Below are 25,205 nucleotides of genomic sequence, written 5' to 3'. Positions count from 1 at the left end.
TGGGAGAAAACCAACCACAAGAATCTCTCACATGTTGTACTTGCAACCACCCATGGTATATTTCATCAAGATGTCCTAAAGGGAACAAGGTAAAAAGGATAGAGCCAACCTAAGATGTACAAAATGTGGAATTACACGCTTGTATGCTGATTGCCCAGAGAAAAGCCTTCCACTAGCTCAACAATCATGCAATTTGTGTACCACTCTAACTTTTCAGCGTCAAGACATTGGATAATGATGCCACCCCAATTTCCTTAAACATAATTATGAATGACTAGAGCTCAAGCAAAATAGGTTGTCATTTCACTGGTCAGGCCTGGTAACCTAGACACATCATCTATAGGGAAAAAGAACCAAAAGAAGAGGAAGAAAAAAGTTGATACAAAGCTTTTATGACAATGCTACAATGCTAACTAAAGGAATGCAAGTCCCCATTATGGAAGCAAAAATGTCTACTCTAAAGAGGAAGGAGGGAGGAAGCGAATAGTAGATAAAGTTAGAAGCTGGGTGAAGGATGCAGAAGTGCATCTCTAAGAGGTAGAACCAATGTCTACTCTAAAGAGGAAGGAGGGAGGAAGCGAATAGTAGATAAAGTTAGAAGCTGGGTGAAGGAGGCAGAAGTGCATCTCTAAGAGGTAGAACCAATGTCTACTCTAAAGAGGAAGGAGGGAGGAAGCGAATAGTAGATAAAGTTAGAAGCTGGGTGAAGGAGGTAGAAGTGCATCTCTAAGAGGTAGAACCAATGCATACGTCTTAGTTTAGTTGTTTACCAAGAATTCCGTAATAGAGGTTCCATTTCCAAACGATAACGCAAGGGGCATAAGTTTGCCAGAACCTTGGCTTTGTGTGTGGGGGGTGGACGGGAAATTGTTTTAGCGTTTGATGTTGGAGGTGTAGTTTGGCTTCTCTGGGCAAAGCCTCTCGAGAACTTCTGGTGGTGGTGGTGGTGGTGGGCGCTCGTGTGACAAGGCGCTTGATCAATGCAACGAATGCGGGCTAGGGTAAAATAGATACGGCTCACGAGTTGGCAAGTGATGGGACCCAGGCAGGGGCAAAACGTAGGGCTGGAAGCGTTTCTCACGGTCGGGACTTGCAAAAAGCTCCAGTTGGTCGTTGATGTTGGGATAGTCGTCAGCATTAGGACCTTTTTTGATTGTGTGAGAGAGAGAGAGAGAGAGAAAGAGAGAGAGAGAGTCTCTAGAGAGTCTAGAAAGAGAGTATAAGCGTGACTCGTGAGAGAGAGAGAGCCGACTGCCAGAGAAAGCCTCTTCACCAGAGATTCATTTGCTTTCCCTGAGATACTTCCATCCATTCTTCTTCTTCCATTCCATCCATCTTGCTCTCTCTCTCTGGCTCTTCTGTCGCAGCGATGGCGGCTCAAGTGTTGAGGAGTACTGCCCTCAAGCAGCAGGCCTTGGCCTCTTCCCCTTTGCTGCCGCATCATCAACACCGCCACCAACAAGCAGGCCCCCCAGGCCTCGCCGGCTCCTCCATTTCCAGACTGGTTTTTCTCTCGAGATGTGCGCGCACAGCTTCCATCCGTGCCTGCTGCCCTCAGCCTGCTCATAGCCGGGGCCTCTTCCTCGCCCAACGATGGAAATTCGCCATCGCTGCAGCTTCGTCTGATGCCTTGGTACTGCAAAGTCTTCCCTTTCTCTTTGTTAGGATTCTTTGTTAGAAAAAATTCGTTTTTGATCTGCTTGTTTCAGTTTTATCCTTGTCCTTGGTCTCAATGCTGTGTTCCATTTTAAATGTCTCGAGTGTGGCGTTTTCGGACATTCTCAGTTGGTTTGCCTTTCCATTTTGTCTCAAGATGCTGTGATCTGTCTGTAAGGAGGTGGTCTATCTGCCTTTGTCTCAGAGCTCTGGCAGCATGCACCTTTACATGGTATCTAAGAGTATTAGTCTGTGAAGTCCTTGTGCATGCATCTTCACAGTTTTCTATGCCGGGCGGCTGTTAGCTCTTTTCTTTTTATAAAAAGACTCTTAAGGCGACTCTCGTGCTTATCCACCCCAATAACTGAATATGTAGAAAAGTGCACCCACTATTCCCGGAGCTGCAACTGTCTCAGCTTTAGATAATGACATGTGGGGGTCAATACTTAGTGCAAGCACGTGACATGATGTAACAGATCATACCGCATACACCTTCATGGTTTGATCAGGTCATCTGCACAGTGTCTTGCCCCTGCAATGCTTCATTTCAGCACGAACTGTTTCACCCTTGGGTAAGCTCTGAGCGAAACACCATGTAAAATAGTTATACTACATTCAAAATAACATGAATTTTAAACAGTTTTACTCTTTTCTTCTTTGATGAGAAATGGTCAAACCTTTTCATATGCAAACTATAGTGATGTGGGATGACCATTTCTAGCCATCTCGTCCCCATACTGTCCTAGTCCCGTTCCTATGTTAGAGCCCCTCTTATGATGATAGGAGATGGAAATTTTTGTCCCTGTCCCCAAACCTGTCCCATGTTAGTAGGATGAAAAGTGAAATGCCTCAAAAGTGAAACTTGTTTCATGTTTCACCCTTTGTGAAAGCTAGGGTTTGCACAAAAAAATAATAGAATGTTCAAACATAACTGAAATACAATGACTCGGACCAAAATGTGAAATGCAAAAATGGGAGAGAAATAGAGTTTGAATGAGTGAATTCCAAATATGAATTGAGTGAAGAAGAAGTGATACATATGAGATGCTCAAGGAATGGAGGCTTCTGACAACCATTGATTATCATGGGACAGGGCTGAGGGAGTGTTGAGAGTCTCCTCCTTCGTGTAAGGAACTAGGGTTCAAGAATACTACCAAATTTGATGTAGTTACAGTTGATTGGAGCTAAGGTGAGGTTATACAGTCTTTAGAGCGAGCCGGGTATGATAATGATTGAAAATCTGAAGTAGAAGGTGCAAATCTGATCATGACCTTGTAAAGAAAATACCCTAACACAGAAGCATAAACAGAAACCGTATGACAAAGCACAGATTGATAAAAGAACAGAGTTAGGGTAACTCAGAGGCAATGAACACAGTGAATAAATGAAATGATATGACTTCTAATAATACAATGCTCATGCAGCAAACACACTATGTAGTGAATGAATACTGAACCTCGAACTCGTGTATCTCAAGGATCGGGGCAGGGGTAATGAGCTGGAGAGTGTGCCGTACTCCGAACGGATCCCGGATCGCAGCAAGGCAACCTCTGGATGTTGAACACCAGCAAATGCAGCAGTGAGAAGTTGGATCTGATGCAGACAACAGTGAGGAGAGAGAAAGACTAAAAATGCAGGCAGGATAGCTTGCAAGAGAGAAATACTGAAAACATAGCTGTGAGGAGAGAGAAAATTGCAAAGGACAGCTGATAGGTGAGAGAAAGACTGCAACGACTGTAGCAGGAGAGAGAAAACTAGAGATGATAGTTGACAGGTGAGAGAAATACTGCAGCAACTGCAGCAGGAGAGAGAAAACTGTCAGGGCGGCAGTTGGAGCCTGCAAACGCAGCAGTTTGTTGACGTGGCAGGCTGTACGACAGCAGTGCAGATGATCAGCAGTCAGTCGCCACGTAGAAATAGCAGCAATCAGCGTGTGGAGGGCTAGAAACAGGCGCCAGACTGTAGGGAACAGTGATGGATAGCAAGGGCTGAGATGTCCTCCGTGACCAGGGTGTGGGCAACAAGCTGATAACACATGAAACTTGCAAAAACGAGATTAGGGAAGAGTGGAGGGCTAGCTGCCAATTTATAGAAAATTAGGGTTCTAGATCCTCTCCCACTTAACTCTCTCGATCCGCTCCCCGTTTTAGGGTTTTGGCTAAAATAAGCCTAAAATAAGCATGTTTTGGGGCAGTTTAAGTGCCTAAGAGCAAGTGGCTAAGAGCAATTCTTAGCACAACACCCCCTCTCAGGCCCAAAATAGGGCGAGAAAAGAAGGCTAGTCTAAATTTTAATTTACCCCAAGGTGTCCCACCCCAAAGCAGTCAGGGCATCGGACAAAGGGTGCACGTCGACTGCCCAGTGGCCTACCAAGACTACAAAGGCGATGGTGATCTTACCAAGGGAGCCCAAGTGATCACCCTAGAGAGGCCAGGGCATCGGACCAAGGGTGCTCGGCGGCTGCCTAAGGGCCTACCAAGTCCTACAAAGGCGGATGGAATCAATGGATTTTTTTTTTCTTGAAATGTTGTGAAAATACATAAGTAATATAGAGGCAGCGGCCGATTAAGTGATAGATAGGAAAAGATAAAGAGAGTTTTAAACCCAAGTCAAGCATAAAACTAGCAAACCAATCCCTCGCACTGACAAGCATAAAACTAGCAAACCAATCCCTCGCACTGACTAGGATAAGTGTCTAAGGATGAGAGCAAGTGTATGTATGTGCCAATCATGTGGTGAATATGTGGAAAGACAAAAAAGAGAATGGGGGGCTTAGCAAGACAAGTAAAACAAGCAAGCAAGCAAGGGTAGGGAAACTGCCGTTAGGAGAACTGCCATGTGTTATGCTACGAATACGGTGGACGGAAAAGGGATAAATGCGCACAGATGCATGTTTACATAAACATAATGCCAATGCATGGGGTAATGCAAAGGGAGATGCAAGATGTCATGCTCATGCAATATGCTATGCAACGGTGCCACTAGGACAGTGCCCTTGTAGGGGGATTCTTCACTTGTCCAAGTGCCCTTTTACAATCAGGTCATCTTGACGGTGCGGATAAAGTTACAAATGCCCATAATACAATATAAAAGAATAAGTGAATGTAATGTCTAAAAACTGTAAGCATCACCACTGTCACGATCAAGAGTAGAAGCCACCCCCTCTCAAACTGGAAGGAAAAGCAAGAGGGAAGCACCCTCTCCCCGTCAAGCTGAAGAAGTAGGGGAGGGTGTACCCAAGCCGATCCTAGGTAGCAGGTAATAAAGAACTGGCCGGTTGACCACTTTGGTCAAGATATTTGCAAAATTATCTGATGAAGGCACAAACTCTAGGTGAATAGTGCCTAACTTAACCTGCTCTCTGGAAAAGTGGAAGCGGACTTCTACATGCCGTGTCCGTGGTGTGATGATCGGATTGCCCGTAAGGGCAATGGCACTCTAGTTGTTGCAGTAGACGACTGTTAGAGATCATTGCCTGGTCGGACTGCACAGTCCAGTCGGACTGCCACGTGGCAGTCCGGCCTGCTGCCGTACAGTTGGCTGCATTTAATGCAGCCGACCTGCATATTTCTAGCGCCCAGATCCTGGCTATTTATAGCCGAGTTTTTAGTTTTCTGCCTACATTCTTCTGCTCGTAGATTACAGGCTGGAGGCATGCGTAGATTCCATCTCTGTTCGCAGATTTCAGATAGGAGACAGTGCTAACTGCAGCGGACTTCAAGATGAACAGCAGGTTGCATCGTCGAGGTGGAGACACGCAGTCCAGCGCACTGCGCCCGTGTATATATCTGCATATCTTTGTATACAGCACACTTTATACAACAGATCTTCATCTTCCACTTTCTCTTTCTCTCTCTTCTCTCTGCGTTATCTCTCTCTCAGTCCTACGCTTCCGCACCGCTGCACTCTGACATGGTATCAGAGCAGTGTTAAAGGGCTGACTGAGTGAAGAACCAACCTTAAGAGGAGTTTCTATCGCGACACAAGGCTGCGTTTTCAGCGTTTGAGGGCAGGCAGGAGGGCTGCGCCTCGGAACAAGGCTGAAGCGAGCGTGGGCGCGCAGGAAAGGAGTCCAGGTGGTGGATTTGCTGTTGTTTGACGAGGAGGAAGTTTGAGTTTTCAGCTTTCAAGTGCAGGTTTTGCTTTTTCATCGCCTCTGGCGGGTGAAGAAGTTTCAGGACGCGGAAGAGCCCTAGCAGGCTGAGCTTTCACAGTCAGAGGGGGCTGCTTTTGCGTTTGTGAAGGCATTACAGGTAAAGATGTCTACAGAGATTGACTTGGAGTTCCAGACGATTATGGACCGGAAGGTGCCTGTCTTACCGGCTCTTCCCGCAGATCAGAAGCTCGATGGCGACAACTACCGCATCTGGCGCGTGATGATGTTGGCCATCCTAGAGTCCTATGATTTGGTGGAGCTTGTACAGGAGATCGACCGGCCCTCGTTGAGAGATGAGTCCAAACTCTCTTCCGATGCTCGTGCGGAGTTGGCCAAGGCACAGTCTCACTGGGACAAACTGAATGCCAGGATACATTCCTTTCTTTTTCTATCTTGTACTACAGTCGTGATAGCTCACATCGAGCACTTAACGGTGGCTCGGGAGATATGGCTGGAGCTTGATCAGATGTGTAACCGGATGACCCTTATGAAGCGGGTTTCTTTGGAGGTTCAGATGCGGACCTTGTCTGTGAACAAGTCTTCTTCGTTGCGGGAGCACATCAACAAGCTTAGACAGCTTCAGATGCAGGTTCAGAATGCGGGGAAGCCGATTTCCTCCGAAGACATGGCGATCACACTCTTGTCCCAGTTGCCGCCACGATTCGGTGCTTTCTACTCCGCCCTCATTGCTTCCGGGCGGGAGTCCACTCTTCGGTGGGAAGAGTTGGTTCCTATGGTCTTGGACCAAGAGGAACAACTAAAGGGACATAATATTTCCAAGTCGGAGGCACTGATAGATCAAGCCTCTCAGAAGAAGGGGAAGGACCAAAAAAAGAAGAAGAGGGATAACAAGTCCAAGAAGGACAAGGACAAGGACAAAGAATCCACATGCCATATTTGTGGAAAGACTGGCCATTGGAAGGAGTGCCCTGACAAAGACAAGAAGGACACTAACAAGAAGGACACGAAGGATTCTGGAGCGGTGGCTGCACCCTCATCAGCTGCATTTCTTCATCTAGCTGTCATTGAGGACTCTACACTGAATGCTTCTGATGCTTCGATGATAGCTTCCCAGGCTCGAGAGTGGATCGTTGACAGTGGTGCCTCCCGGCACATGACTTCTTTATCAAATGGTGTTGCCCAGTTGCGACCTTCGCGTAGGTAGATTCTCATTGGAGATAGCTCTTCAGTGTCTATTGCCGGACGGGGTGAGATGCAGCTTATTCCAGATGGACGCGGCGGTATCCATACCTTAGAGGTCTTGCATGTACCAGGTTTAGGATATCATCTTCTGTCAGTTCATAATATTTGCTCCCTTGGACTTTTGGTGGAGTTTGACAGTGATTCAGTGCGAGTTCTTGATCGTGGGTCAAGGAAGGTTCTCTCATCCGGATATGAGGAGAACGACATCTATAAATTGAAGTCTTCCACCGCCCTCTCTACTCTTCTTCTTACCCCTCAGACACAGTCAGAGCTATGGCATGCTCGGTTTGGTCACCTTAACTATGATTATCTTCGGAGGGCGTCATGTGGACAGCTTGTTCGAGGGTTGCCGGACATAGTGGTGAGCCAGCAGCCATGTGTCTCCTGCATTCGTGGGAAGCAGCATAGGGATGCCGTTCCCCACAAAGCTTCGCGGCGGTCTACTTCACCGATGGAGCTTGTATCTATGGATCTTTGTGGCCCTATGAGGAACGAGTCCTTGCGAGGGAGCTCGTACTTCATGTTGATCGTAGATGACTACAGCAGGATGACACGGGCCTATGTTTTGGCATTGAAGTCAGAAGCTTTCTTCCACTTCAAGGATTGGCTTCTCTTTGAGGAGAACCGATCAGGCCGGAGATTGAAGACCTTGCGATCCGACAAGGGTGGTGAATTTGTTTCTAATGAGTTTTCTCGTTTTTGTGCAGATAAAGGTATTCACCAGGAGTTTGCTAATACCAACACTCCTCAAGAAAATGGCATTCTTGAACGGAAGAACCGAAGTGCGATCGAGATGGCGCGCACCATGATGGAGCACCGACAGACACCTCAGTTTCTGTGGGCCGAGGCTGTGGCTACTGCAGTCCACATTCTTAACCGATCCCCCACTTCAGCCGTTGATGGGATGACACCTTTTGAGGCTTACTTTGGGACTAAGCCCGATGTTTCTTATTTTAGGGTCTTTGGGTGTGATGCCTATGTTCACATTCCCAAGGCTCATCGTGATAAATTTGAAGCAGCTTCCCGAAGACATGTATTTGTTGGCTACAGCTCCCAGTCCCAAGGCTATCGTTTGTATGATCCCGTTAAGCGGGATGTGTACACTAGTCGCGATGTTCGGTTTGTGGAGGTTCCGGCCATACCAGCGGGTGAGGAGCATCCCGTTCTTGGAGATCCAGGGGAGAGTTGGGCTCCCGCTACAGTTCCTTTGGAGCCCGCGCCTTTTGATTCTGATTCTGTTTTTTGACACAGAGTCTACTGTTCCACCGGTCACCCCCGAGGAGTTACCACCGGTGGATATCCCAGAGTCTTCAGCTGATGGAGAGAGACGAGGAGAGGTCCAGCCTCCTCGTTGTGCCCGTGACACACTCTGTGATTCAGGGATTGAGGGGATTCCTGAGGAGTGGGGACCGCAGGATGGTCTGCGGCGGTCACGGAGGCACCAGGCACATTCTACGGAGCTTGTTTGCTCTAACTATTGTTTGATGACCCGTGTTATGCAGGATCGAGCCCCAAACGCGGAGGACATCGCGGTCCAAGCGCATTACTGTCTACAACAGTTTGGGGCCTGTTTCCCGCCTATCGCACATTGTTCGGAGCTGATTTCAACATATTGACTGCTGCTGCTGTTTTTTCCTTCGTTTTTAGTCTTTCTCTCTCCTACTGCCCGCGTTTGCGTTTTGTCTTTCTCTCTCGTCACTTGCATTTTTCTATTGGTTGCAACCTCTTATTGCTGGTTACACCCTTCTCCCACTGGCAACTCACTTTCAGCCCTTCCACTACCCTCCCACCCAACCAGCAGTCCTCGCAATTGACAGAGAAGAATGGCCATGTTAGAGTGTGCACCTACAAGAGGAAGAAGACAATGATCTGACCCAAAGTGGAGGGCTAGATGTATCTAGCCAAAAAACCCTAAAACTGGCTGAACAACAGCTTGGGACCTAAAAAATGCAGTTGGCCAGTTAAAAACTGGCTGACTGGCTGACCAGCCCCAATAAATGCACAAAATGCTGCCGCCCTCTACTAAATAATGTCCCCTACTGCTCATGCTTGGATTGCTTGTCAGCATGACATACATTCAAGTTAATCTTTCATGTGCACCTCACGTGTGCACAACTTGAGTGCCCCAACTCAAGTATGTCAATATAATTAAGTTGACAATTCACGTCCCCATGATAGATTAGCACAAAAACCTTTGTGTTCCTTGTGGTATTTCTTTCCTTTATTCCAAGAATTGAGAACTTGATATTGTTCAATATTGGCAACATACACCTATACTCTGCACAAGCAATAATTCTTCATCCCTAGAAAATAGCCTCAAAATATGATGCAAATCTAGCACTTTGTGTTAGTTCATCTAGTAGTATGCAGTCTAGATTTTAGCCACATGACTTACTAGAGTGAACATTGCCACATTTTGTGTGACAACTAGATGATTCTAGGATCAATCTCCATGAGTGAGGAGCATGGGGGAAATGGAGTTTCAAGAATGGGGGAAATGGAAGGGGCAAAAAATGAAGTTTTAGAGTTTTGGACGAATTTTTGAGATGGGGGAGGAGTTTGGGATTTCACCCTAAAATCCATACATGGGTACTTAAATATATCAATGTCCACGATAAAGTTTACTCAAATTTCACTTAAGACTCTAAGCCTTCATGTTACACGATTCATGAAGTTTGAAGGTGTTACAGCTTGTATAATACACGATCATAGCAAGATTGAAGAATATAAAATATTGAGTTACTTCAATTTACAACTTATAAACAATGAGCATTGAGCGATTAATAGAGTTGCAATCCATATAGACATAGAAATCTTAAAGACCATAAGGATTACATCATATGTAATAGCAAAGTGATAAATCCAAGTATTCGAATACTAATATTAGGACTCAAAATAACTAGACGAATCATAATACTGGGTGATAAGTCTAAGACACATGATAGGAGAATCAAAATACATCATATACATATAACATCATTTAATCAAATAGCTATGTGCATCTACCATTATAGAATGATAGGTGGACGATTGACTATGGCACATGTCTAAGCATCATTTGAGGACTCCTATACCATCTCATTTTTGGATTTTCTCCTTGATTGAGAGGATGATGAAATAGACTTTGCCCCTACCACTGACTCTACCTCAAATTTGACTCTTGTTTTGGATTTGTTACACGTTTGGTTCTTGCTTTAGCCCTCCTCTGTTTATGAGTCCCCAGGGATGGGTGCTGATAGCTTCTCATAGAGTATAAAGTAGATGTTACACTCCTCTTGTGAAATCTCAAGGATGTCACTTACCTTCTCTATATCAATTTTATACATATTCACTTGTAAAGGTGAAGGGAACAAAGATATGAGTCTTGATAGAGTACTTGGAGCCCTTATAGTTAAGCTTAACAATTTAAGGTTAAACAAGTTATAGTTCATCACCTAGGAAGGCTCTTAGGACAAAGCTACGTTTTGGAGAAGGCGAAGGCTGCAATGAAAAAACATTGAGTGCTCCAAGTGGGTTCTCTCTCTTCTTTGTATGGACGAGAGCCCATGTGTTTTAGTTTCTCTCAATAGGCCATGAACTGTAATCTTATGAGAGGATAGAAAAGACAAGGTATTTTTATTCAAATTCAAAAGATTAAGTTTAGGTCGCAGGCAACAATCAACATTTATCTAGGTAGGAGATTGCATTAGATTATCAAAAGTCACATGCCGAAGTAGGAGCACATTTGCCATATTTTTTTCACCAAGAGATGGGCTGAAGTTGCATTTCTCAAAGCCTAGTAATAGGTTAGTTGGAATGAAGAGAATGGTTGCAAAATGCTTGTAAATCATCTTCTATTTTCCTTATCATGTCCAACTTATTACATGTGATGCGTTGCATGTACTTCATGAAGCCCTTGTCAAGTTCCTCTTTTTTGTATTACTCCTCTTCAGGGCAAACATGATTTCTTACATGTGCGACAATATGGATTGGTTTATGAAACTAGTCCCATTGTGTGTTCTATTGGAAATCAGAGTGAGAGCCTGAAGATGTGTGCACGAGAGAGAGAGAGAGAGAGAGAGAGAGAGAGAGAGAGAGAGAGAGAGCTTAAGTACAAGAAGGAAATCTTGCTTAGTGAGTTGCTCACAAGTACAAGTGGTACACTCTCTCTACATTTGAGAGTTACTGCTAGGCTGTTTATATAGCCTCATTGTGGGCTAGGGTTAGGGTTTTTCCTACCCTTTAGCTCATTCACATCTCACCTTTCCTCATGCACCCTTGCTTGCTCAGGGTTTCCATGCTACACTTCTAACACCCCTTCTCAATGCAGAGGTGGCATTGGATTACACAGAATATAAATGGTTCCACCCCTTAATGAATTAGTGGGATGCCTCTATAAAATAGGATACAAGGATGTTTATGGAAAGATGATACACCATATACTAGAAAAGTTAGTCTTTGGATGCTTTGGAGACATAGTTGGCCTCCAATTCTTTGGGAACTTGAGGAGAGTTTGGACATTTACTAGTGATATACCCTATTTCTTTACATTTGTTGCACTTCATCTGGTTGGGATATTTTTTCTAGCAATTGCTTACAATATGTCCTTTTTTGTTGCAAAAGGAGTACTTAGTAGTCATAGTATGGACTAAGACTTATTTAGGGGTTGTCGAGGTAGATGCTGAGCTAGAGCTACTACCTTCTTTTTGATTTCTTTTCTCCTCATCCAGAAAAGATTGAATGACACCTTCAAGTGTAGGATTTGGTACATTTGTTAGGGTAGTGACAAGAGTTGATAAAACTTTCCTTATGGCTTTTAAGAGTATTGCAATGGCAGCTTCTTTAGTGACCGGAGCTTGAATTGAAGCTAATTGAGCCATCAGACCGTTCATGTGGAAAATGAACTTTCCTAGGTCTTCTCCTTGCTTATATTTCAAGTTGAAGAACTCTATTTTGAGGAAGATTTTGGAATTATTTTCTCTTGCACCATATAGTTTCTCGAGCTCATTCCATTTCTCTTTTGCGGTTGCAAGTTGGTCAGTATGGTGAATTGAGGATTCATCCAGGCGCAACATTATTATAACTTGGGCTCTTTCATCATCTTCAACATCCATAGGGTTGGATGGATCAATGGCTTTGGTCCCTTTGATGAAGGGCCAGAAACCCCTCTCCATTATTTAATATTTTACTAACACTTGCCATGGGTGGAAGTCTCTTCCATCAAACTTGTGGATTTGAGACTAGTATCCAAGCTTAGTGAAGTGCTTGTGTTGGAGTCCATCGGTTGAATGCTGGCTTGAGAGTCACCTTCGGGGCAACAGGCTTTGAGTTTTGAGCTTCGAGGTTTGCAATGAACTTGAACCTTGCTTAGTCTGTAACCAGCCTTCCATCTGTGGATGGGTGGTAAATTCCTGATTACAACTTGATTACAGCAGCAAACAATCAAAGTAAATCTGAAAATACAAATTTACCTACTGATCTTGGACAACGCACACCCGATTGGTCCCAAAATTGGGGCCCCTTTCGGTATTTCTTTAGCTTTATTGAAGAAGAAGTTGATTTACAATGGGATTCTTCCAATCCCTTTCGGTATTTCAACTCCCCTTGCTGTCCAAACTGACCAGCAAGTCTTCAATCTATTTTGCAACTTGATTCAGGCACTTAATTGGCCTTTACCCGCTTTGATGAAGATGGAAAATGCCCCAAATTCAATGGCTGGCTAGTCCTCCGCCTGAATTTAGCTGAAATTCACCTTCACGCGTGAAAAATCCAAAACTTGGAGCTTCCAATTTTTGGCACGCTTCCCTAGGCTGCTACTAAACCCTAATTTTTGCTGTAAATTAGGGTTTACAGCAGAGAAATGTACAATTTCTCATCCAAGGGTCCAAATGCTGAGATCTTCGGAGCAAGGTTGTGAAATGGCCGGGAGATGAGAGAGAAAGCTATAGAGAGAGAAAATTCAGAGTTTTGTCGCGAAGAATGATTGAAAATCAGTCAAATCCACTTGCTGCCCTGCCACAACAGCTTATAGATGCAATGAACTGAAGAAAATCAATCATTTACTGTTGCTACCTTATCTCAACAGTCTGTAGATGCTGTCACTTGCTGTTGATTGGTCTTCTCTGGCCCTTGGCTGTCTCAAAAGGTCTTCCAATGGCTGCAAATCAGACCAGCAACATCTTCTCCCTCTCTCTTGCAGGTTGAATACACTAAAAATGCCTCTCTTCAACCTCTAAAGATGTTTTCAGTCTTGCATGGGCTTTTTTGACAAGTGGCAATCTTCCCAAATGGTTTTTCTAGCATTAGCCATAATTAAATATTAAATTTCAGCCTTTACATTAATTAATGAAAATTAATCTAATAATTATTTAAGTGCCTAGAAAAATAATCTGATTGGCCAATTTTAGTGTCACCAACTGACACTTATGGCCAAATGAATGACCTAGGCCAACAATTGGCATCAGATACCACCAAGTATATGTGCGGCATAACTTATAGCAACTTTTGCCTTTGACATTGCGTGATTTCCTTGGGTCCTGGGCTCGTTAATTTACTCTAACCCCAGTTGCACCTCACATGTGCAACATTTACTTAATCATGTGATTAAAAATTAATCCACATGTTAAGTGAGGTTTCAAAAATGCATGTCTTCATTACACGGTCAGTGATTAGAATCATTGTTCATGACTTCAGTGAGAAGAAAACAGAAGAAAACCAAGCTTCAAGCTTTTTGGCTATTGCTGCTTGGAAGGGGGTTCACCAAAGAGAGTATTTGCAGGTTGCCTCTCTTGTTGTGAAAATTGTGCCAGATTCGGGTATTTCGTCAATGCCAGCCTCCTGTGTACATACTGTCAAGCTTTGTCGTACCATGCTGCGCCCTAAACATAGGAAGAGGTCTCTAGAAGAAACCAGGATTTGAAATGCTCTCTTTTGCTTTCCCCAAATCCTCCAACAAAGGTGGGTATGGCAGACAACCATGGAGATTAAGTATGATGAAGAAATGAAACTCTCATATGCACTTAGTGTGAGATGGAGTTGGAGGGAGCTTGTTGGATCAGAGATGGCTCTGATACCATGTTGGGAATCAGAGCGAGAGTCTAAAGATGTGTGCATAAGAGGGAGAGAGAGCTCAAGTACAAGAAGGAAATCTTGCTTAGTGAGTTGCTCACAAGTACAAGTGGTACACTCCCTTTATATTTGAGAGTGACCTCCAGGCTGTTTATATAGCCTTACTATGGGCTAGGGTTTTTCCTGCCCTTCAACTCATTCGCACTTCACCTTTCCTCATGCACCCTTGCTTACTCAGGGTTCCCTTACTACACTTCTAACATGTTCCACATTGTACGAAATCTCATCAGCCCTCAAGAGTGATGGATCATAGATAGAATTGAAGCTGCGTCTCTCGAAGTCTAGTAATGGGTAAGCCAAAATGAAGAGAATGGTTCCTCATCATGTCCAACTTATTACGTATGATGTGCTATGTGTACTTCATAAAGTTGTCTTGAAGCTCATTTTTTTGTACTGTTTCTCTTTGGGGCAAATAGGATTTTGTATATGTGCAACAATATGGATTGGTTTATGGAATTAGTCCCATCATGTGTTTCACATTGTACAGATCTCATTAGCCCTCAAGGGTGATGGATTATAGATAGACAATGAGCCATAGATAAAATTTAATAATAGATAAATGAAAATTCACAATGTACTAACATCATGCACGTAAGGTTTATTACTTGTCTAGACATGGGATATGCACTGTTCCCTTCATGGTTTCATCTTCCTAGGAGTTTTGCTCTTCTACTAGCATGGAGGCTTTCCCTCCTGAGGCGGGTTGTTCAACATCTCTCTTGATGCTCTCATGGCAGTGACTTCTACCTTCTCTTCCAGTTGGGATACTTATTCTCATCTTGGTTCTCGGCACTACACAAAGACCGACCTTTGGCTCTTGATACCATGTGAAGAAGATTGTGGAGTCATCGCTAGGGTTTGCACTGAGGAAACACAGAGTGCACAACCATGATAGAAGCACAACGAGACAAACATAGACACAGAAAGTAAAACTCAAACCCTAAATGCAAAACTCAAAACTCAAACACAGAAACCAAAACACAAATAGAAGAAGGGATAGAAAGAACACAACTTTGAAGTGAATGAATGTTGTCAATGAATGTAAGACCGTACAGTGTGTCCAAGGACTGAGTAGTGTGTCAGAGAGTGACGTCCACCGAAGATGGATCCCAAGTCCGTGGCCACTAGTCAGAGTGTAGGATGCAGAGGATGCAACAAACGTAGGTGTCAGGTGGGCTTGGAGCACCAAATGTAGGCTTGACAGGTGTGAACAAGGGCTGGCAGTTATTGCCTAATGTGGAGGAGTTGTCGGGAGATGGAGGAAGTTATCGTCTAGAGAGAAGACACTAAATACAAGCCATAGATGTAGTTGCCAGCTGCAGCCAAGTGATGGAGAGGTCCAAACGTAGCAATAGAAGGTTAGCTGATGAGTGAGATGGACTGCTAGTTGTCACCTACACATTGGAGGTGCAAACATAGAAGACAGATGATTGAAAGCTCCACTGAAGAGTTAGAACCTACATTGAAGAGATATAGGATTGAATAGGGACAGTTTGTCTATTTATAGATGAGGATGGATCCTCCTAAATTAGGGTTTCACTGAACTCTCTCAAACCACTCCGTGTTTTAGGTTTTTCATTAAATTAAGCTTATTTTGGGGCTGTTTAAGTGGCTAATCAGCATGGAATGCATTTTTAAGCTCAATAAAGACATCAAAACATTATAGACATTTCTTTCACTGATATTTGACTACCCATTGTTGAGAAACCCTTCACCCTTCACTTGCAGTTTACGTTTTTACGTTTTTGCGTTTTGCGTTTAGGGTTTGTAGCCCCAAAAAGGGGCGCCATCCTAGACTGACTGTGCCTATTTATAGGCCACTCTCTCATTCATTCCTCACGACTGATTCATTTAGTCCGTCACCTCTTTTCTCCAGCCTCTCCACTACCCTCACACCCCTTCAGGAGGGCATTGCGGTTCGTGGTTCGTGGCTGTCTTCATCATCTTCCTTGTGCTACGGCACCCTTGTTCCCTTGTATCACATTTACTCCATGATTCAGGTCTTCATCATTCCATTCATCAGAGTTTCTTCTCTCTTTTCTTCTATTCTCCATGTTTGCCGAGTTCACTCTGTGTTCCTCCCCGCAAACCCTATTGTCTCGCTGGTACGTCATCTTTTGACATGGTATCAGAGCTAGATCTGCTCAAATAGCGGCAAAGATCTTCCACTCTAGTGAAGGCAAAGACTGGTGGCGGGTTTGACATCCACTTCTCTTCTTCTTCCGCTACATCAAAATCTCGTTTTTGCAGATTTTAGGTGTTTCAACTTGCTGCCCACACCCGTTCGCGGAGGACATCTCAGCCGAAGCTGTCCATTGCTGTCTCCATCAGTTGGCTCCTGATTTCCAGTCCTCTTCACGCAGTTTGGAGTTGATTCCAGCCAGGCAACTGCTGTTCCTGTGCAGACCTGCTGCTATATAGCCTGCCACATCATCACAGTCCTACTGTCTGCGTTTTTAGTCTTTTTCTCTCCTGTAGGCTGTCCTGCCTGCGTTTTTAGTCTTTCTCTCTCCTCACCTGCGTTTTTCTACTGGTTGCAACGTCTTATTGCTGGTCGCATTCTCCTCCCACAGACAGCTCACTTCCAACCCTTCCATTGCCCTTTCACCTGCTAGAGATGGAGACTTGTCTTTACATCCACTTGCACATTTGTGCAAGGCTTGATATCCTTGTTGGGCATGCATGCCAGATGGTCTTTTACTCATGTTACACTATCTGATTTCTGCAATCCATAAAAGTTTCATTGCCATTACTTAGATCCATTGGAGTCTTTTTATATTGAGGGTGGAGTGACACGTCTCCCAAGTTGGTTTGGTGCCATAAAGAAGAAAGTGTGAGGTGGAGGAGGATGGAAGGAAGGAGGAGGGGGATGGAAAGGAAAGAACAAGAAGAAGACGAGAAGGAAAGAAGAGGAAGGAGGTGGTGGCAATTGTTGGAGAGCTACAGTTAGGGACTCATAGGTGAGCAAGAGAGCTGTAGGAGACACAAATGTAAGAGGAGAAGGAAGAAATAAACGTGGGATGTGTTGTGGATAGATCCGTTTTGATTGTAGGGGGATCATGCCAAAACATTTCGACAGTCTTGTCTTGTGCTGAAACGGCTGAATTGTTTCAGACTGACCGAAACAGTGTTTTGTGGTACTATGAATGTGGAGATAGTAGTCACGCTTGTGAGATAGCTTCAAGATTGAGCAAAGCAAATAACAGCCACAACAAACCAAACAACAGCCATGCCAGAGCAAGCAACAATAGTAATCAAGTGTTGTGTGTGCACAAACAGCCCATACAACTACTAAAACAGTTTTTTGGAATGCCAAATCTAGAGCATGGGTTTCTTTTGTTATTAAAAGCAGAAATGAGAAGATAAAAAAGGTAAATGCAGCTTTGCAATCTCAAACATAATTGTGAGTTCTGAATTTTATTGAATGTTTTAAACTATAGAAATTAAAAAGTTACTCCATCAATTAGACAAATCTGATGCCACATTAGCAAGCTACGATTCCACGTCAGTATTCTCATACTATCGTGATATGTTAGCGCTTCCATGCTAGCATGATAGAGCATGGTCATGCTTAGAGTCAAACAAACAGTCTTGGAATCCTCCTTTTAGTGATGCAATTTTTATGACTAAATTTTCTCTCTATTAGGATCCTTATTCATGATCTATCATGGACTAAATTGGTACTTCATTGTTTACCATAAATCATGTACATATTCCATCTTCAAGTATTACACATTTAGGTTATACCTTGATACATTAGGGTTAGGGTTTATACATAGACATTGCAGTATCATAGTTCGACAATTACTCAAGGCCATTATAGAAAGGTGGTTCTTCAATGGTTTCATTAGGGTTAGGGTTTATACTCATCAATAGTGCACAATTAGATTTTGTCAATTACATAGGTCGTAATAGAAGAGGGTTCTTCAATGGTTTCTTTAAGCTTCACTGATGGTTCTCTTCTCATACAACATGATTCTATCTCTCTGCATGAAGGTGAATAAATAATTAGGTGTGTTGTGTTCTCCTTGATGAGCAAAGAAAAATATAGACCCCTAAGTCACCATCTTAACAAAAGAGAGATCCAAAGCATTGGTACCAATGAAACTTGGCAACATTGTGTGACTATAGTTGTCATCACACTTGATTGACAATGCATGATAGTGAAAGGAAAAGCAATAGAAGGAAAGGATCTTGATTAACAATGCATGATAGTGAAAGGAAAAGCAATAAAAGGAAAAGATCTAGACCAGAGAGATCCAAGAACAATGCACTAAGATGCGAAGGGACCACCCCCCTTATCAGCAAGAGACACCTATCTTCCCTTAGGTCTCATAGCTTGATGTTAGCCAGCTTGAAATTCTTGACAAAGGAAAATAGAGCAAAAACGAAAAAACTCAATTCATGTAAATAACTTTGTAACCATAGAATCTGATGGTGACTTGAAGTGGACAACAAAAACTCAGAGAATAGTGAACTCTAGTTGAAGAGGCAAAAGATGAGGAAAATGAAGTAAGATGAAGAATATATGTAGACGTGTTAAATACAAAATGGTGGGCAAGTTTGACTTCGTTCGACTGTCAGGTTGACTAGTGGCCAAAACCAATGATTAGGCCAAAATAGAGCTAGAAGAAAAAAGCGCTCAGCAAATCCCCCTCTTAGAGACATTTTATGGAAGGATCCAAATAAGCTGAGGGGTGAAAAGCAAAACAACGTGGATAATGAAGGTACAAATAAAATCTCCTGCCACAGTCAAGAAGATGGAGGTTCAACCCTATCTCTATCCAAGAGATCGCCAAGGCTGCTAAATGGAAGTGCCTTGCTGTATCTGCTGCATTTGACCCGATTAGTGATGTACTCCAGGTGGGGGTTGTCAACTCCATGTGCTCATGGACAAGGTCATAATGAATCCGATATCTTTGGTCCTTGGATGGAAGACTAGATTCCATGTAAAGGCAATGGCATTTAGCTTTCAGAATAGGGCATGGTGGGCTACTTCTACGTATGCTCTAATCCTGTAACATTTTGAAGATGCAAAATTGCTAGAATTCAGCCTTTCTTGTCAATCCTACAATTGCAGGCTACTTTTGGTGTGACCAACAAATGAGGTTAGAGCCAGGAGAGAGGTATCCTCCATGAGATCTCTATGTGTAAATGTTGTTGGATCCATCTAATTACTTATAACCTTGTAGAGATGCCTTTTGCCATATTGGATACTGAAAGATTGCCTCTGAGATAGCAAAGTGTGCATATTGCAAGTAGCCACTTTGAATGTAAGTCATACACCTAGTGACGTGAGGCTTGTATTCTTTTTTTCATTCTAGTATAGTGAAACTTCTCTTACATACATTTTTCATGCGGTCAGTTTCTGTGTGTGCATGCGTGTGTGTCTTAGTTTCTGTGTGTGCGCGCGCGTGCGTCTTAGTTTCTTGCTGCATGACAAACCTGTTACATGAATACATCATACAACTCAAAGGCTGGAGGCATAAAATGTAAATATCAGTTGAAAATTTGGCAAGCATGCATGAAAGCAAAATCAAAAGTACAGGAATGCAAGCTTGTGATGTCTTCATGAGGTTTGTGTTTTGCCATCAACTTTGTCACTTTGTCATATGGTTGGCATAGCCAACTCTTCATGAACACATCCTGCCATAGCTCCCACATGCAGGGACTGATAGCATACATGCCATTAGTTCTTAGAGTTACTTTTGTTGGATGTTACATCACATTAATGTAGTTTAAAATATCTATATGAGATGCATGTGATTCAACATTTTGGGGTTCTCTCACATAGAATCATCTTTATAATATTATGATATGTCATATGTAACAATCATAGTGCATGCTTTTCATACATCACATTAAATTTTGTGTCACTGCACATTTAGGGTTAGGGTTCAAATACATGGTGGAGTTAGGCTCTTAATGATTATAGGATGTGCTGTAAACCCTAGTTCATACAGGTACTATGTCGACAATTATTTGGTTCCACAGTTGTTGATTAGTATGAGGAATTATTCTAAAGAGGTAAAAAAGGAAAACAATTTACTCTGTGGGCTTGCTTTACATGTCCATTGATCTATTTGTTTGATAAAATTTTTTGAGCATTTTCACGTTTTATTGATCATTGAAGATATTTTTATCTTAAAGAAAGGGTGCAGTTGACAAATTTCTACAATTGTATAGTAATAGTCAGTAATACTAAGCATGAAAGTCTAGCAGGGTTTCAGTGATACAAGGTTGAAAGGTGCTCAAGTAGCTGCTGTATCCGAAGAACAGGATAAACAGGCAAATGATGCTATAGATGCAAGCCAACCCGCTGAGAATTCACAGGATGGACCGGTTGATGAAATGGCAGGGCTAAAAGATAGTGCTGTCCAATCGACTGAAAAGTTGATTGGTGTGTTAAGAGATACCACGGAACAGTTAAAAGAGCAAGCAGAGAAAGCAAAAGCAGCATTGGCTGCAACTGCACAGGAAACAGCAGAAAAGAGCAAAGAAAATTTAAGCTACATTGCTGAAAATGCTCCAGATCCAATCAAAGATATTGCAGAGACAGCTCTAAAAGCCCATTCCCCAGATAATCCAAAAAAGGGTGCCAAGATACATGACTTTTGCCTTGGCATTCCATACGGTATGATAATTATATTCCTGCAAGTCACAATCTATGTCTAGGGAAATTATTCAATAGGAAAACATTGGTGATGTGTATGTGTGCACACAAAAAATAAAATAAAGAGGAGATGCTCATGTTTGCAGACAAGTTTTGATGATGTGAACATGCCCATATATCTGCATCTATGTGCACATCTGAATTCCATGTATAATCGTTTCTACATTTTCCTACAATTGTTCGATAGTTAAGCATTGTTGGTGAGTATGCAAATGCTTAACTGATGAGTATCTGCTCTGCTCATAAAGAACAAAAGAACGAGGAGATGAGTGTCTATACATACAAGTTCTGATGGTGTGCACCTGTGTATGTATCATTACAAAAAGAATAAAAGAAAGAGAAGATGCTTGTCTGCGCACACAAGTTTTGATGGACATGCACATGTATCTACATCTGTGTGCATACCTACATTTACAAGTATTTCTACAGCTTCCTTCATTGAGGCTTGAATACACTCACATCTGTGTACAGCCCCCCACATGCTCTGCCCCACTGCCTGTGCCCACTGCCCGCTCTACCAGCATGTTGCACACATAAGTTTGAAAACATGTGGTGTAGAACATGTACATACACATGCCATCTCCAGATTTAAGACAAAATGTAAAGATGCAAATGTTATATGTCCATGTTTACTTGCAGACATGATGCATGTATGATATGCTTGCATGCACTTAGGAAACCAGGAAGTTTGGACTAAAAAAACACATCATTAAAACACTTTTGACAGGTTCTTTTCTGGTTATTGGAGGGCTGCTTTGGTTTATAATCTCTGGAAGCACTGCTGCTATTCGCTTTGGTGTTATCTTAGGTGGTGCACTTCTAGGTTTAAGTGTTTCCAGTTTAAAAGTTTGGAAGAAAGGTGAATCGTCAATGGCGTACATCAAAGGACAAGCAGGTAGTGTCTGGTGTTCCTGATGCATAGGATTGAAAGATCTGGTTGGGTTACTTATGTACCATTCTGTTTCTCAATTCATTTGAGTGGTCAGTTTTTTATGCCATTTCGTAAAAAGATCGAAGACTGAGGTTGATGCTCTTGTATTGGGTTCTGAAAATGTTTTTGAGAATCCTTTTCTAAGGTGGTATCATAGAGTTACATTAGTTTATGCATTAATAGTCTCTGTTTTCTAGTAACCTAAAGTAGACCACATCTTTCTAACTGCTGCTTTTGTTAAATTTTGAACCAGCAATCACCTTAATTATTATGCTCAGAGAGATCCGGAGATTCTTTGAGGTGAGCATATTGTTTTCTTCTGCTATGTAATGTTTGGTTGCCATGATTGGAGCAGTTGGGTGCTGATATCATGAGGCCTTGATAAGCGGATGCTTCCATTCCATGCAAGTACTATGAGCACTATGAAAGGGCTGCTGAAAGTGTTATTGTTTTCTTTTTGGTGGTGTGTGCATAGGTCAAAACAGTCTTCCCAACGGCATTTCTAGCTATCATCAGGTTAGGTTCATTACCATGTTACTGGAACATGCTTCACTGTGGTTTGTTTGAGAGGTTTTCTTGAAAGATCATGATGCAGAACTTACTTTCTGGGTTTTAATTCTGCTGAAGTTCTGTGTGCAGTGCTGCAATGTTTGGATTCTACTCCTACGTGTATTTATCAGGAGGTAATCCACCAAAGAAGTCAAAGACTGCACCAGCAGCTTGACTCGCAATGTGTTGAAGGTTCAAAGGTCCATGAAAGATACTGGATCTTCTAGCTAGAGCAGTTCTAATTATATTCATGCCCTTATGGGCCTTCAATAATCAGCAGCTATATATTCAGGCATGCCATTCCAAGTTAGAAGCAGCTGCTAGGCCATGGTGTTGTTGCTTTACCGTTGCTTGGGCATCATCAAGGTTGTTACTTCCATGAATAAGGATGAATTCGTTTTTATGGGATTGAATGTCACTTGGGACTTGAGATCTTCACCGAACTTGGACAGTGGGGACATGGACAGTGGTGGTAAGTGATACGATGCAATCAACTCCTGGATCTACGAAGACTTCCAGAAATTGTATGGGCTGACAGTTTACTTGGTATTGTCTGAAGTATAGAGAAGAGTGGGCTTCATTTTGAACTGTGAAAACATAGTACTCTGACCGAAATGTATGAATTTTCCCAGTGGCTTGTTTGAGATGAAGTTCATGTAGAGGCACATGACTGAGATTTTTCCTTAAATTGCTAAGTTCTTTATGTTTTTTGGATGTTTTTTCCACATGGTGATGGTATCATTTAGGACACCATACAACGCCAGAAAGTTTGAAATTGCAAGATATTTTCAATGCGTTTTGTGGATGGTTTTGGTGAATCTTCATAAGAGCTTCACATTATACACTGAAATAAGAAGTATTGGATTATGGACAATAGAATCTCGAACTATACATGTTCTATGCAGCAACATGCGCTTAAATACCGGTTTAGTATTAATCCCTAATCTCATTTATCTTTCTGCATAGACGGCCTTGTGTCATCTGTGCTTGCACAATGGTAAACTGAAGACAACATATTTTAAAGAAGTGTGAAATGAAGAGCACAGGATTGGATTATGAACAATAGAATCTCAAACTATACATGTTCTATGCAGCAACATGTGCTTAAATACTGATTTACTATTAATCCATTGTGTCATTTATCTTACTGCATAGACGGGCTCATGTCATCTGTGCTTGCACAATGGTAAACTGAAGACAACACAATTTAAAAAAATGGGAAATGAAGAGCACAGGAAAGGTACCATCTAGAGGGAAAAACAGAACTGATGGGCCCATTCTTTATGTGGAGGATGTAAGTATGTAGAATGCATTTCTCCCAATCAGAAGTTTCCAAAGAAAACCTATTTGTCAGTCTGTATTTCTTTGTTGTTCCAAAGCCTTTCCCTTTTGAGAATAATATGTGACAAATACCTTAACCATGCAATATAAACTCTAGTCAGTGCAATTTGTGTGTATGCATTATCTGCATGTGCATGTGGCATTGGGAAACAAAACCTACCCAACAATAGCCAATTGTATCCATGTCTTTCTGTTTGTGTGGTTTTTTTTTAGGGGGGTGGGGTTGGGGGTGCCAAAAGGGGGTGTAACTAATTGATGTTCTACAATGTGTATTAACACTTGTAGCAAAAAAGCCACTTTTGTAGTAATTTTGACCCTCTACAAAAATTTTCATTTATCGTCAATAAGAGATTAAAAAGAAATTGTTTTAGGGAAATGTGATTAACTCAAGATAGTAGTTGGAAAAAAATATAGAGGATCAAAACAAGCTGGAAAGTGTATGTTTTTATGTCCATCTTTAAGATTATTTTTGCAGAAAATAGAAAACTTTGTGTTTCTACTCAAAACCATGTCAAAAAATTTAAATTAGGCTTAAACTTTCACGACAATACTTTGATATGTATAGTATATTTCCCAATCAAGAGATTTGGAATTAGATAAAATTTGTCAGCTTTTTTAAGATCTCCAAATATCATTACTTAGTGTTGTTTGGATTGATTTTTATACACTTAAATTTTTAAATTTTGTAGAAAACAAAATTTCACTTGAAACTTGTTTCAAAATTTTTAATCTATTATCTTATAATGTTGGTAAAGTACCTTCCAATTTTGGTATCATATACACTTGTCGTTTCAAATATAGTGAAATAGGATCAAAGCCATAAAAGTGACAAATTACAAGTCGAGAGTTATAGCCATGTGGGACAATCATGTTTAACTTGTTATAGTGAAGATCAACATGTATAATATATAATAAATTCTTGATGAGATGGTATATGAACAATGTCTAAGGTTATCTTATTGCTAGTAGGTATTGCCCATGTGTCATTAGTGGATCTCTAGTCTCTCTCTCTCTGGTGTAATTTGTGTATTCAACATCCCTACACTTTGTGTAACTATGAGTTCCTTAGCTCTTGGAATGTTACCCCTTTGTGTGGGGGTTGTTTGTGCGATTGTTGTTTGAAAAGAGTTGGCAAGTTGTGATTGTCTCCCCCCTATGTGGTGTTGGATTGGAGTAATGACATTTGGAGTCTCTAGTCTTGAGGAGGAAGTGACCCAAGCGTTGCTTATTTGGGGACTCCATGACTAGTCTAAGGGAGGTGTCTCTTCTTAACATTGTAGGGTATCTTGATTGGATTGAATTGTATTGTAGGTTTTGTATTTACATATGTAGTGCTCCTCACTCCTATTCTTAATAGTCTACAAATGCAAGTTGCTCTTTAGACTCAATGTTCTCTAGATGATGAGAGATCCTAGGTCGAATGATGGCTACTCACATCCAATGTGGCACGTGTTTTTAGGTACCTTGGTTTCAATGAAACCATTTGTTGAGGTCCTTAGAAAATGGTTCCTTTAGTATCACATCTTTGGAAGAAGGGGTTGTTGGGGGTATAATCCATGTATGTTGTATGTATTGTCGATTGAGATTCT

General features: G+C 42.1%; 1 protein-coding gene across 1 annotated transcript; it reads left to right on the top strand.

Annotated features, from left to right (window-relative positions):
- The first annotated feature begins 1,167 nt into the window (after nt 1–1,167).
- Nucleotides 1,168–23,054, top strand: LOC148019385 (protein FATTY ACID EXPORT 3, chloroplastic-like). The gene is made up of 6 exons (XM_087661031.1): nt 1,168–1,633; nt 20,345–20,756; nt 21,523–21,690; nt 21,980–22,026; nt 22,202–22,242; nt 22,366–23,054. The coding sequence occupies exons 1-6, from the start codon at nt 1,370–1,372 to the stop codon at nt 22,448–22,450; spliced, it is 1,017 nt and encodes a 338-aa protein (XP_087517157.1). The 5' UTR covers nt 1,168–1,369; the 3' UTR covers nt 22,451–23,054.
- The last annotated feature ends 2,151 nt before the right edge of the window (nt 23,055–25,205 follow it).

This window comes from Lygodium microphyllum, chromosome 20 (assembly GCF_053477565.2).
Source record: "Lygodium microphyllum isolate KBCC chromosome 20, Lygodium_microphyllum_v1.1.10, whole genome shotgun sequence".
Taxonomy (NCBI): domain Eukaryota; kingdom Viridiplantae; phylum Streptophyta; class Polypodiopsida; order Schizaeales; family Lygodiaceae; genus Lygodium; species Lygodium microphyllum.
The sequence above is the reverse complement of the archived record's forward strand: the minus strand, read 5'-3'. Positions and strand labels throughout refer to the sequence as shown.

What these genes read in the sequence shown, in the direction of transcription:
- LOC148019385 (XM_087661031.1), top strand. Translation starts at nt 1,370, where the DNA reads ATGGCGGCTCAAGTGTTGAGGAGTACTGCCCTCAAGCAGCAGGCCTTG. An exon ending in TTGCCTTGGCATTCCATACG is followed by an intron (nt 20,757 to 21,522) that starts GTATGATAATTA and finishes CACTTTTGACAG; the next exon opens with GTTCTTTTCTGGTTATTGGA. An exon ending in AGATCCGGAGATTCTTTGAG is followed by an intron (nt 22,027 to 22,201) that starts GTGAGCATATTG and finishes GTGTGTGCATAG; the next exon opens with GTCAAAACAGTCTTCCCAAC.